This window comes from Phascolarctos cinereus, unplaced genomic scaffold (genome assembly GCF_003287225.1).
Source record: "Phascolarctos cinereus isolate Bilbo 61053 unplaced genomic scaffold, phaCin_HiC Scaffold_726;HRSCAF=1367, whole genome shotgun sequence".
NCBI classification, from domain to species: Eukaryota; Metazoa; Chordata; class Mammalia; order Diprotodontia; family Phascolarctidae; genus Phascolarctos; species Phascolarctos cinereus.
In genome coordinates this window covers 85,316,785-85,330,638 of record NW_027556098.1, presented here as the reverse complement: position 1 = coordinate 85,330,638, position 13,854 = coordinate 85,316,785, and the positions used below count along the sequence as shown (strand labels likewise).

The following is a 13,854-nucleotide window of genomic DNA, read 5'->3' as shown; positions in this document are numbered from 1 at the left end:
AAATAAAAGACCAACTCTTCCAAATTTAGCTGCTATTTTTTCAGTCATCTTCCTAAAAACTAAATTTACTGCATTTGTTTTGAAGGCTGGAAGAGTGCTATTGGCAGCCCGAAACTTTGCAAATGATGCTTCGTTTGATATTAAGGTAAGGAAGATGCTTTGCTGCATCTTCATACTGAATTTTTGAGACATTTTTTCACTTCTTTATTAGTATAGTAATTTTATACCATTATTTGACTAGCATGTGTGCCAGCCCTCCCTCACTTAAATCCAGTTCATTTGCATCACCTCCCTGATGTCATGGTCTTCTTGAGAACAAAAGACAAACAACTGTGAATTGCCGCACTGGGACCCCACTGCAACTGGCCAGTTGGGCATCTTGGCTTGCTTGCTCTTTCTTCCTTCCTTCTTCCTTCCCTCCCTCACTCCATCCTTCTCTTTTTCTTTCTTTCCCTCCATATGTGTTGGGTATCATATTCTAGCCTGCGGGTGCTCTGTCCAAAGGAATGTAAATTTTTGATCTCTGAAAGCTTTATTCTTAAGAACCATGCCTTAAATCTAAATCACTTTGGCTCTCATTGTTTGACCAACAATTGTTTGGGTTATGATAGGCTCAGAGTGAACAGTAAAAGCAATTGTTTCTGTTTTGGCCAGAAACCAAGAGGGTCTTCCCTTAACCGATTGATTTTTTTTTTTTGGACTAGGTGAAAGAGGCCATCCTCTGCCTCATTTCTCACCTAGTTTTAATCACTGAATAGGCATTGCCTTAGTCAAACTGAGACCTAATAAAGACCTTAGTTTAAAAAGGTCAAGATCTCCCACTGCATCCAGGGCCATCTGCACTTGTCCTGTTCTCTAACTTGCCACTAGACCCAAAAGGCTGTGGAGGAGAAAGTGAGGCTGGTGACTTTGCACAATCCTTCCTCACTTAACTCCAGTTCACTTGCATGTCCTGAGGTCATGGTCCTCTTCGAGAATGGAGGACAAACAACAATAGCACATGTGCCTCACTGAGAAGGTACTTAATAAATGGTGGGTAAATGCACAAATGAATGAATTAACATAATCTCTTAATCTTTTTTATTTTGGGAATTTGATGGTTCAGAAAAGTTTGCTCTTAGCTAAGATTATAGTTTATTCTTCCTATTTATAGGTAGGGTACATGATACCTCTTAGTGGCTAACTAGTAAAAATGAAGGGCCAATAATAAATTTGATTTGATTCGATTAAGAAAGTGATCAAGACATTTCTATGAATGTTTCTTTAATAGTCAGTGAACAACTCAGTTTTCTTAGGTAAATGTATTTGGGGGGTCATTTTTCCTACTAAGAATTTAAACCATTTTAACATGAGTTTTAGAAAAACAGGAGATAAAATATACTGTGAAACATTTTGAGAGAAGCTACTTGGCTATTTGTCTGATTAGGTAAATTTTAGAATATATTGGGAGCATTTACAGTGAAATAAATTAAATTTCCAGAAATGTGACGTTCATCGGCTGGAGGATGAACCTCCCACCACAGCAGTTCTCACTAGAGAGGAAGGACTCAAGTATTATAAGATCATGCAGACTGTCCGTCGGATGGAATTGAAAGCGGACCAGCTGTATAAGCAAAAGATCATCCGTGGTTTCTGCCACTTATATGATGGTCAGGTGAGTAGAAATTTGGTGAGAACATAGTATTTGGTTATCTATATTGTAAATTTACCTTTGAGACCTGTGAATAGGTGTTAAAGGTTTGAGATCAGTATCTGTTGTGAATTCAGTGAGGTTTTTCAAGTTCGTATGGACAGGTCTTTTAGTCAAAGTAAATGAATCAGATGGTACCTGAGTTAATTCATTAGCAATTTAGTGGCACTAATCATTGAGCCAGGTAATGAACTGATTGTTTTTAGTTATTATGTAACTGTTTAAAACCTGACCAAAAGCATAACTCAAACTTAGGTCAACCAGTAGACACAGTGCAACTGAACCAAAAACCAAATAGTGAGAAACTTGTTAACCTAGTACACAAAGGACTGTAGGGAACATTTTTTTAAGTTACATGTTTTTATTTAAGAAACATAACACAAATTAGAATTCAGTGTGTTTATTTGGTTATTTGTTTCTCAGGCTGTACCAAATATCCACAGCTCCTGCCTTTTTTGTTTTGTTTCTCCTTTTTTTTTTTTGCCTTCAATCAGGGAATATATAGAAGTGTAATCAAGGCTTGCCTTGTACATACAGCTCTCTGTCTGCCTGCTGTTGTTCCTCTTACCTACACAACTATCTAATTTCTACTAGGGTAGGGGCATTATGTGAATGTAGAACTGTCCTGAAATGTGTCTTTGCCTTTCAAGTTCTCTTTCAAGCTATGTATAATCTGATGGGGTTATCAAGTAAAGTTCTTAGAATTGAGGCAGAAGTGAATTAGAGGTGTTTTTTAAAATACTGTTTTATATGTGCTTAATTTAAAAAATTCTTTTGTCTTGAAGTGCTTGACTCCTCAATTCTGTTCTGTAGAAATGAGAATTTGTTACTTACAGACACTGTGGGTGTTCCACATGATTTAAGAATTATATTGAGTTTGGTTGCATAGTTTTAGTATTATGATCAGCTGTGCATTTTGGGGAAGAGAGTCTTTTGGAGGACGTAATTTGGTTTATGGGAGAGAAATTTTGTGTTCTGCTATTAAATGAAAGGTTCCTGTGTTGTTCCAGATCTTTGGCAGTAACCCAATAGTCTTGCTTTTTGGTGAGGCAGTTGGGATTAAGTGACTTGCCCAGGTTCACACAGCTAGGAAGTGTCAAGTGACCTAGTAGTCTTACACAGAGAGAGAGTGCTAGATGTTTTAAAATTGCTTAGTGACCTCTTTTTTCTTTAACACAGGAAGCTTGTTGTATGGGGCTTGAAGCTGGTATAAATCCTACAGATCATGTGATTACAGCCTATCGAGCTCATGGCTTTACCTATACTCGTGGTCTTCCTGTTCGAGAAATTCTGGCAGAGCTTACAGGTTTGTTTTTAATACATTTATGAAAAAGATAAATTTTGAAATAATTATCATGAAGACCCAGGTTCTGAATTTTTTTCCCAGTGAAATAATTACTGTTATGAGAGTTAATATCAGAAACTTTTTTCCTTTAAAAACAAAATAGTTTGTTACAAGGGAAGGTTCTCTTGGTAAGAGAGTAGGGAAGGATATGTTTGCAAATTATAAGAAAGGATATACATAATCTTATCTTATCCTACATCTTAATTAACTGAAGGCTTTGACAGTATTCTAATTTTACTCGTAAAATGTCAACCATGCTTGAACTTTTCTCCAAGTATGAAAACAGACCTTTCTCTGCCAGAAAGAAATTATCAAAAGTTAGTTGCGCACAGGCATTCTATCTGCTAAATTTGAATCTCTGGGTAATTTCTCTTTTAGTCTTGGCATCTTTTATTTAATGTCATAGTTTAAACTGTTATATTTACATACGTGATTATGTGCTCTTTTATAATAGAAAAATAGTTAGCATTTCATCTCTCTTTTCCATGTTCTCTACCACAGTATATGAAATTGAATTACTCCCTCATAATTGTACATCCCTGCTTTTTATCTCAAAACTGGCATTAAAAGTGTTATCCTTGAAATGTGTGCTGTGGACTTAGCCACACTAACCCTTAGGTTTTAATAAGAAGATTTTAATAATTTTCATTCTCCAGTGTCACATATTGGGAAATATCTGAGGCACTTGAAGGCTATGCTTTGGCAGACCTGGCTGGCTGAGAAGCCTCTGAGCCATGGCTTGGCAAATGTTCTGGCCACTAGCTGATGGCTCTTAGACCATATACAAGCTATAAAAGGTTAGGATGCACATCAGGGCAGACAGTTTCTCAGTGTCATTGATTCTGAGCAGGAAGAAACCATGTCCAACCACTTCATTTTCTAGATGGAAAATCTGAGGCAGGGAGAGAGAGGACAAGTAACTTGCCCAAAGTCACACACCACAGAATAAAGCACAGTGGCTTTGAGCACAGGTCTTTTGACAGTGTTATATTGCACATTTTACGCTGTACCAACCTGAAAAAATTAGAGATGATTTGGCATATTAGAATAAGAACCAGATGTGATTATAGGTAACTCCTAGATTAGGAAGCTGCCTCTACTAGTGCAGGTTAACACCTTCACTGCAGCTTGTAGCTTTAGAGAATCTCACAGAGCACAGTCTCTTGAGTTGACTGGCTTTCGAGATGGGACCTGAACCAGGTCTTCCTGCCTCAGAGGCCCACTCTTTATCCACTATACTGTGTTAAGACTAAATCATTTTATTTGCATTACTCTTTGGTTTATTCTTTGGTGACTGACAAGATAAAGTAGAAAATGCCTGATCTTGTCAGCTTTGGAGAAGGAAATGGCACACCACTTCAGTATCTTTGCCAAGAAAATCCCATGGACAATATTAAAATGCTAGAAAGACATGACATTGGAAGATGAGCCCCTCAGGTTGGAAGAGCCTGGTGTACTGTGGGTTATGGAGTCATGAAGAGTCAGACACAGCTGAACAACAACAAAAATTGCCCACTTTGGTACATTGCAGAAGGAAAGTTCCTCACTGCTTAACAGTCTGACTTAGGATTAATTCCCCTTAAGGAGTCATAAATGCCCCTGGAAGTCCTCCTTCTCTTCATTGTGTTACTTCTTTTCTTGTCACCCTGACTCTAAAGCTGGGTATGAACAAAGAGAAAATAGGTCACATTTGAAAGCAGTATAAAGCCCTAGCCGTCCGGGCTCCCTCTGAGTGGAAGCCGGAGGGAGCAGATGGAGACTGGGAGAAGGTCCTGCTCTTACTGGGGAATTGATGCTGAGTAGTTGGATTTGGAGAGAAATAGGCAGGTGCTGGATGAATTGAATGATACTTAGATTTCTAAAGAATGGAACCCTGTAAAGACATGTTTATATCTTTCACTTCTAGGACGAAGAGGGGGATGTGCCAAAGGAAAAGGAGGCTCTATGCACATGTATGCCAAGAACTTCTATGGTGGCAATGGCATTGTTGGAGCTCAGGTACTCTGGGTCGCCAGGGTGTCTGGGATGGACCAAAGGACAGGGCCTTCTTCCTAGTTCCAATCCGGGACATGAGGCTTTTCCAGAAATTATCTGTTTTTTGGTCTCCCTGACTAAAGGCACTCCTTCATTCTGTCTCTCAGCTGTCACCTCATTATTTCTTCTCCACAGGCTCCCTTTCATCTCTAGAGTGAAATATAAACGTTTAGAGCTCTTTACAGCCTGGTCCCTCTCACCTTTCAGTCTCCTCACACTTGGCTACCTGCCTTATGGCCCCATCTCTTTGCCCTCACATTGGCTGACTCCCATAGAGCTAGTGGCTCAATTGATAAGAGCCCTGGGCCTAGAGTCAGGAAGACCCAAGTTCAAATCCAGCCTCAGACACTTACTAGATGTGTGACCCTGGACAAGTCACTTGACCTCTTTTGACCTCAGTTTCCTTACCTGTGGAATGGGGATAATAATAGTACCTACCTCACAGGATTATTGTGAGAATCAAATTGGAAAATATTTGCAAAGGCTTCGCACATTGCCTGGCACATACTAGGTGCTTTATAAATGCTTGCTTCCTCCCATATCTGAAATGCATTGTCTTAACTCCACCTTTTGTAGTCTTTGGTTTCTTTCAAGACTTGACTCAAACCCCACCTTCTCCATGATCCTCTCAATTCCCTTCAGCTGACAGGGCACCCCCTCCCAATCCTCCCTTGTGTATATGCTCATGTGTCATGTTGTCTTCCCACTGCTTAGCAGTTCCTTGAACGTAGTAAATGAGCACTTAATGAATGCCCATTGATTGATTGATTGATTTCTCCGGTTTGGAGTCAGACCCTGGATTTGAATCTGCTTCTGCCATTTGCAACTTTGGGCAAATCACTCTCCGGGTGTGTGTTTCCTCATTTGCAGAATAAGGGATTGGAATGGATGAATCTTATGATTCCTTAAGTGGCAAAGGTCTTTGTTAGTTGGGCCGTGAAGTCAACTCTTGATTTATATTTAGTTTATTGTCTGCTTTGAGTTAATCACAGTAACCTGAGATTCCTTACCGATGTTCAGAAGCTACTCAGTAGGCCCAAATCAAGCAAGGAGGTAGGGAAGAGACAAAGAAGCATAAGAGATTTTGCCTTAATGATTGATGAGCACATCTGCTTGTATTTCCAGACATCTATAAATGATTTTTGGATTTATCTTATTATTTTGTACCCTCTTCTCATCAATGGGTATAAATAATCAAGAGGCGACAGCTAATAATTTTTTGTTGTGCCTGCAGAGTATTATTTCTTTTAACATTTACAACTGTAATAATATTTAAGAAAAAGAAAAAATAACATTGCATTCACTCATGTTGTTTCTTCCATTTTCTGAAAATTGTTTTAATGGGGTCAGACGGAAAACTTGTGATATTGCTTCAATTGTGATATTGGGGTTTGATACCCCAAACTCTGTGTACAAGGTACATTTCAGATACTGATTCTTCTCTTGGTTTGCTGTGGCTCAGTTCTGTTCTTAATTTTAGGTGCCTTTGGGAGCTGGTATTGCCCTAGCCTGTAAGTACAATGGAAAAGATGAGATCTGTTTAACTTTGTACGGAGATGGTGCTGCTAATCAGGTTAGTGTATATTTGGTAATAGATTATAGTTGAATTAATTAATTGGGGTTTTTAAAGAAATTGTTTCCATTTATTACTGGTAGTTATTAGACAAAATCTGACATGTTTGGTTTTTATTTTAATATTACTGGTTTGTCTGCTTTGTTGTTTTGTTTTGTTTTTTAAATGATTAGAGAACTTTATCAGGGATTAGATAAGATCACAACCTTCACAACATCCCTTAAAGGAAATTTTGCCTTCTTTGGGGATTTGAGACCCTGGTTGCTTGATGGAACTTCTCCCAGGCCAACATTATCCTGGGAATCAGTAGTAGAATTTGGAATAAAACTTGAGCTTGAAGAATAGCTGAATTATCTTCTTAGGTTTATCTTTTCTATGGTGTGCTGTTTGCTACCTTATTTCTATAACTTTGAAAGTACAGACAGTTCTTGCTTTGTGTAAATTCGCATTAGGCAAAATCCACTTCCTGCCTGCAGAACCCAGCTCCCAGCATGGCAGCAGCAGTGTAGGGTCCTCTGTTCCAGGCACTGAAGCAAGCCCTCTGTGGGGAGGGGGAGGAGGAACAAGGTGGTGCCTCACCTGTGAGGAGATGGGGAACAACTTTTGTTAGGTGAGAATTGTCTGTATAGGTGATGCTGATTTATTTGATGAGTTACTTTTGTTGCAGAGCAGTATAGTTTTTGTTTTGTTTTGAAAGCTTGATTTAAAACAGCTGGGTTTTAGAAAGAAAGATTTTTATCCTGGGTAGAGTAGCAACTTCTAAGAATATTAGAGAGGCATTAGGGTATGGTATAGTGGATTGATGGAGTGTTAGACCTGGAGTCAGAAACCTTGGGTTCAGTTCCAGTGTCAGGCATCTACCTGATGTGATCCAGCAAATCACTTAACTTCAGTTTCTTCATCTATAAAATGAGAATAAAAGCTTCCTTTCAGGGGTGGTTGTGAACATAAACTGAGACAGTGTGAAGTGCTTTGCTTACCTTTAAATGATTATGTAAATGGGAGTTATGGGAAAATCTCAGTGACATACTTTGAACCTGTGCAATTTTTTTTAGGGTCAGATATTTGAAGCTTACAATATGGCAGCTTTGTGGAAATTGCCTTGTATTTTCATTTGTGAGAATAATCGATATGGAATGGGAACTTCTGTAGAAAGAGCAGCAGCCAGCACTGACTATTACAAAAGAGGAGACTTTATTCCAGGAATAAGGGTAAGAACATTAATTACATAGAAATCTGGTTCCAATATGACATTCTCGAATAAACATAATTCTTAACACATTAGCCAAGAAATGTAAAATTACACTGGATTTGACACTTTAATTTTGCCTTTTTATTGAATGTTTATAACAGGTAGATGGTATGGATGTTCTTTGTGTCCGTGAGGCAACAAAATTTGCAGCTGCCTACTGTAGATCAGGAAAGGTAAGGTCCATTGGATTCTTCTCCTTCTGTCTCATTGGGAAACCCAAGATTCCACATTGTATTTGCCAATCTTAGCACTGGAAAGTAACCCTGTTAGTCAACAAATTAAGACAAACATTTATTAAACCTACTGTATGCCAAGCATTGTGCTAGGCACTGGGGTACAATTGGGGAGAATAAAACAACCTTACCCAGCATTGCCCTTTTTTATTCTGAAGTCCTGCCTCACCACTTTACTGGTCCATTAAAGTCGTGGTAGGACAGTTGAGAATTTAAGATAGCCGTGCTTTTAAAATAGGCTTCTCAAATAGATGTGGGATTTGGCTTTTTGGTCCAGGCAAATTACATGAGTTCAGTAGATCTGCATTTGTCAGTAAGGGCATATGATCTTGCACCAGATCTTGTTGCCTCAATCCTAAAAAATTGTTAGGAAAAAATTGGGGAAACAATGGACTAACTACTTGACTGAATGAGGATTTTGCACAACTTTCCATGTTTGGCAGAGGGCCCAACCCTTGAATAAAGATAATACAGGTTAGCGGGGGAGAGAGCATGAAGAATGACTGCTGAAATTCCCCAAGTGCTTTCAGATTCAGTGTTTTCCAGCCTTTTTTTTTTAACCCAGTGGCTTTGCTCTGAAGCTTTACATTTTCTTTTTCTTGGGTGAGAGGTTAGGACACTCAGCTTTGGGAAAATACTTGTTTAATAGCAGCAATAAGAATGAGGGAAGAAAGTAAAGAGATTGAAAAGTGAGGAGAAATTATAATAGAGCAGAGGAGAAGCTATTACAATAATAATAGCTTACATTAATGTGAAGTACTTTATGGTTAAAAGCACTTTACACACATTCTTTCATTTGAGTCATTACACCACTGTGAGGTATTACAAGTGTTTCCACAAAGAAAGGCAGGTTTCAGCCCACCAGAAGAGACACTCTGGGCCATTCTGTTGGTGTCATTACTATGTTAGCTCCAGCACCGCCAGAAGATCCATTCCAGTGGGCCAGCTGTTGTTGCCATCAGTGTGATGTGGAATGAGGAGAAAGGGCAGTTTTCAGTGAATGTCTTCCATTTTTTCCACGAATTATGAGGTGAAGTCCTCAGCATAGAGGGAGAAGAGATGGGAGAGGCTTGAGGTCAGAAGTAAAGATGTGAAACAATTGCTGTGAAGCATAGGATAGAAAATCAATTGGGGAGGAGTAGAATGACTGCCTTGCTACATTAACAGCCCAGGTGAGATTACATAACATAAAATTGTATTCAGCTCTAAAACTTTTTCACTTCTGTGATTTTTTTTTTAGCTCTATTCATTAGCATGCAAATAAGCATGAAGGAGGTGAATAGTAGAACTAAGCAGGTCATTGTTTGGCAAGGTGTGATCAGCTATAAGACAAGCTAGCAAGAGATTAGAGAATAGAGGATAAGATAGAATTGCCAGACTAAGAACTCAAGCTCTAGGGTAGTGAGGAGAGTGTAGCCAGGGCAGAGGTGATAGCCTGGGAGAGAACTAAGGGGTGAAAAAAACAGGTCACAGGACCAAGAACATAGTTAGGGATTGTCATACATACATACATACACACACACACACACACACACACACACACACACACACACACACACACATACATAGATAGATAGATAGATAGAGATATATAGAAGTCCTCTAGTATCAGGATAGGAAGTTGGGTAGAGAGAGAGTGAGCCAAACACTAACCCCATTGAGGGAAGGATATCTGGGAGATGTTGATAGATAACAGCCCGGGGTAGCTAGATTCTAGAGGAGTCTGTGTCCTAGGGCAGACCAGCAATAGAAAAAGCCCCGGAGACCACGGAGAAGTAGGGAGTTTGATATCGTCCACAGCTTAGAGCTGCAGAAGCCAGGGAAGTCAGTAGGCAGGTGCTTGGATATTGTCCCTGGCCAGGCCCCAAAGATAAAACCTATCAGAGCTGGGAGAGACCATGAGCCAAAATTTGCTGCTATGCAGCTTTGCCTCTCTAACTGTGGCTAACATTATTTAGCTTCCTAAAACACTGGGATTTTCTTTTAGACATGTTTTATCTAGAATGTATGTGAAGCATGCTAATATTTTGATACAGTAGAACTCAGTGATTTTGAGAATACTTTCAAAATTGCTAATCAGTTTCTGGAAAAATGGGGAGAATGGTCTGCTTAGTGGAATGAATGCAGGCTTTATCTAAGCTTCTAGTACATGAATGACTTTCATATTAATGTATCATGTAACACCTGATTTCTCCCTCCCTTGTTCAAAACAAGCTATAGCTATATGCTTAAGTTCCTTAAGATGAAAAAAAAATTAAAGGCAATAGAAATTAAGTGTTAGAATTTAGAGAAGTTCCCCTAAGAACTATCACTTAAACATTCTGTAGTATGGGTAAAAATTCATTTCAGTTGAATTCATCAAGCATTTATTAAGCACCTATTATGTTCCAGGCACTATGCTAGGCATTGGGGAAACAAAGGCAGAAATGAAACAGTACCTGTCCTCAAGAAGCTTACTTTCTACTGGGGGGAACCAGTGTGTTCACAGATAAGTAAATACAAAATATATACAAAGTAATTTTGGGAGGAGGGGAGTAATGATCAGTGTGGGAGTCAGGAAAGACCTGGTATAGGAGGCAGCATTTAAATTGAGTCTTAAAAGCAAGGGATTCAAACAAGAGAGGTAAGGAAACAGGGTATCCCAGGCCTGGGGCCTAATCTCGAAAGAAAAGAGCAGGGGCTCACAGAGAAGAGAGAGAAAATGTTATGGATGAGGAAGAGCAAATATGCTAACGTGGCTAGAATGAGGGCACCTGAGTGTAGTAACGTTCAGTCAACGTGGACAGATGTCTTTGGGAGAGTAGTGCCAATCCGGGGGTGTGAGGAGTTGAGATGTGAGTAGGAGGTGAAAAACTGGAGACAGACTCCTTTTCTGAGGAGTTTACTCTACAAAAGGCTGAGAGGTACAGAAGATCACTTTGAGGGATGGCAGAATCAAGCACATTGTTTTTGTTCTAGCCAGAAACCCTGAGGCTCTTCCACTCCCAGATTGAATTTTTTTTCTTTTTCTTTTTTTGACAGGCAAACGAGGCCATTTCTTGCCTCATTTCTAAGCTAGCCTTAAATCAGGCAAACTGAGACCAAGGAATGACCTTAGCTTTAAAAGGCCAAGGTCTCCCACTGCATCTGGGGTCATCTCAGTCGTCCTGATCTATGTCTTGCCACTGGACTCAGATGACTGGAGGAAAGAGTGAGGCTGGTGACCTTGCACATCTCTGCCTCACTTAAATCCAATTCACTTGCAAGTCAAGACATTACCTTCCTGATGTCTTTGGTCCTCTTCAAGAACAAAGGACAAACAAAAACAACAATGTGATCCAGGCCTATTTGCAGGCAGCATGATTGTGTGCCTTTATCCCATGGTATTCAGCAGCGTGCAAATAGATGTAAAGGAGATTGGTGGTAGACCAGAACTGGGGTTCAGCAAGGGAATGAATGGTAGTGAGACTGTAGAGGAACATGTAGTTAACTTTAGGGTCAAGGTTTTGAAGGGAAAAAAGGACAGAGCAAGGATGATGGTTGGAAAAAGCAGAATGGAATGACTGGGGATTGGAGTGAGGACAGAAAATAGGTTTAGGTCAAAGGTGAAAATGTAAGGACTGGAATTATTGCTGGAGGAATTTTAGAGTTCTGAATTGTAGAATCAGATACTTATGTGATGAATTCAAAGAGTATTGAAAGAGTGTTTATCTGAGGTGGCATTGGCATTTAAAGAGATAGACTCTAACATAAGGAGGAAAATTTGAACAAAATAACACCAAGACTTTGTGAGATTTGACTTTTGTCAGGAATATAGTTCTGGAAGGGCATATCTCATTCAAGAGGAACAAGGTAGGTAAAGGGAAGGGCAGCTGCTTATTATCCAAGAAGAGCAGCCAAAACAGAATCCTTGTCATTGGAGTCACTAACCCCCCAAAAGTGGTGTAAAGCTACATTGAGAGGAGACGTAGGATCCTAGAGCAGGGAGGATAGTTCCACTGCACCCTGTCCTGATGAGATCCGATCTGAAGTACTGTTCTGGGCTCCACAGTTGAGCAAGGGTGTCAGTAGTCTAAGGAACATCCAAATCAGGATAATCAGGCTGGTGAAAGATCTCAAGATGAAGGAACACGAAGGTCAGTTGAAAGTACTGAAAGTGGAAAGAATTCTGAACTTGGGGTCGCAGGATCCAAGTTCAAATCCTGACTCTGCCACTTATCTGTATAAGTCACTTGATCTCCCTGGACCTTAGTTTCCTCATCTATAAAATGGGGGGTTGGATTAAATGACCTTGAAGATCCATTCCAACTCTGAGCAGTAATCCTATATTTAGCCTGTAGAGGAAGATTGGGAATTGGGGAAGTTCATAGTTTGTTTCATGTATTTTAAGACACTGGAGGGAACAAAATTAGGACTATTGGGTGGAAGTTGCAGTTTTAGCCTTGAGCTAAGGAAAAACTCTCTAACAATTGGCCTTATCCTGAAGTGGAAGAAATTGCTTAAAATGGGAGTGGTTCTTCCCCCTCACCAAAAAAAAAAAAAGTCTGCATGACTCCTTGGTAGGAATATTTAGAAAAAAATATTTAGAAAAAGATAGAGGTGGCTTTAGAGGGCCTCTGATGTCCTTTTCAGCTCTCACCTTTTTGTGACCTGCTTGAATATGGAGATGTGTAGCACTCTGCATACACAGGTCTGCTTATGACAAATATGAAAGAACAGGAGGATTTAGGATGTTGTATGTTGAGCTTAAAGAGCCCTCAGGCCAGCCAGAATAACCTCCTTTTATAGGTGAGGACACCAAGGCCCAGGGAGGTTAATACATGACTTGCTCAAGGTCGCTGTTTCTTGACATGACTGATGAGATATATCTCTCTTCATTTGACCCAAGAGATATTTTCAACACATTTCCAGTTCTCTTATTTTAATCATGTTTTCCTCACCTTGCAGGGCCCCATGTTGATGGAACTACAGACATATCGTTATCATGGACACAGCATGAGTGACCCTGGTGTCAGGTATAATAAGAGGAACTCTTTAAATGTGACCTCTAATTACATTTAAAATAGAATTTGAGAAGAGTTCTTTAGGTTTTATATCCCTATGTAGGGTTTATGTCATCACATTGAAAAGTGAAAGTTCAAACAGTTGGGTTTTCTGATCTACAGTACCAGATAATCCTTTGTGAAGTCTTCTCCTCCTGCCCCCCCCCAAGTTGAATTGGTCAGCTAAGTTATATCTTAGGTATCTGATATTAGCAAATACAATAGTTAAGGCTGAAAAAAATAGACTATTAAACTAATTTAGTTGCAATAAGATACCAGTGCTATAAAAGTTTCATATATATATATATATATATATATATATATATATATATATATATATATATATATATATATATGTATATATATATATATAAATAATTTAAAAAACATTTCCTTGTGGAGTTCTTAACTTTTAGCAAAGTCTGAGAAAGAAAATGATCTTTAAGAGAATTTTATGTGTATTTTTTAAAAATTGAATCTCTGATTTCATTCTCCATAGGAGGTTCACCCAGCACATGCTGGAATGTTTCAAAGTCTCCTAAATTAGATCTATGATCATTCAAAAAGTGTTTGACTCTACTGGGGGAAAAAAAGTAAATAAAGAATACCAGTTGTCCAGATATTGTGCAGTTAAGTGAACAACTACTGAGGGTTAGTCCGTTAGTAAATGGATGGATGGATTGGGTGGTTAATCATCTATGCAAAT

At 39.2% G+C, this 13,854-nt stretch overlaps 2 protein-coding genes across 3 annotated transcripts in view; one reads left to right on the top strand and one right to left on the bottom strand.

Annotated features, from left to right (window-relative positions):
* The window catches only part of PDHA1 (pyruvate dehydrogenase E1 subunit alpha 1), a 32,474-nt gene that overhangs the window by 15,818 nt on the left and 2,802 nt on the right, over window positions 1-13,854 (top strand). For both annotated transcript variants that reach the window (XM_020989938.2, XM_020989937.2), the window contains 8 exons: window positions 86-145; window positions 1,481-1,654; window positions 2,870-2,996; window positions 4,942-5,033; window positions 6,550-6,642; window positions 7,698-7,853; window positions 7,996-8,067; window positions 13,054-13,121. In XM_020989938.2, the coding sequence (XP_020845597.1) occupies window positions 86-145; window positions 1,481-1,654; window positions 2,870-2,996; window positions 4,942-5,033; window positions 6,550-6,642; window positions 7,698-7,853; window positions 7,996-8,067; window positions 13,054-13,121 (842 nt within the window). The remainder of the gene's footprint in view (window positions 1-85; window positions 146-1,480; window positions 1,655-2,869; window positions 2,997-4,941; window positions 5,034-6,549; window positions 6,643-7,697; window positions 7,854-7,995; window positions 8,068-13,053; window positions 13,122-13,854) is intronic.
* The window catches only part of MAP3K15 (mitogen-activated protein kinase kinase kinase 15), a 153,395-nt gene continuing 147,602 nt past the window's right edge, over window positions 8,062-13,854 (bottom strand). Inside the window, exon 29 of the mRNA XM_020989936.2 lies at window positions 8,062-8,157. Within this exon, the coding sequence (XP_020845595.1) occupies window positions 8,139-8,157 (19 nt within the window). The 3' untranslated portion in view covers window positions 8,062-8,138. The remainder of the gene's footprint in view (window positions 8,158-13,854) is intronic.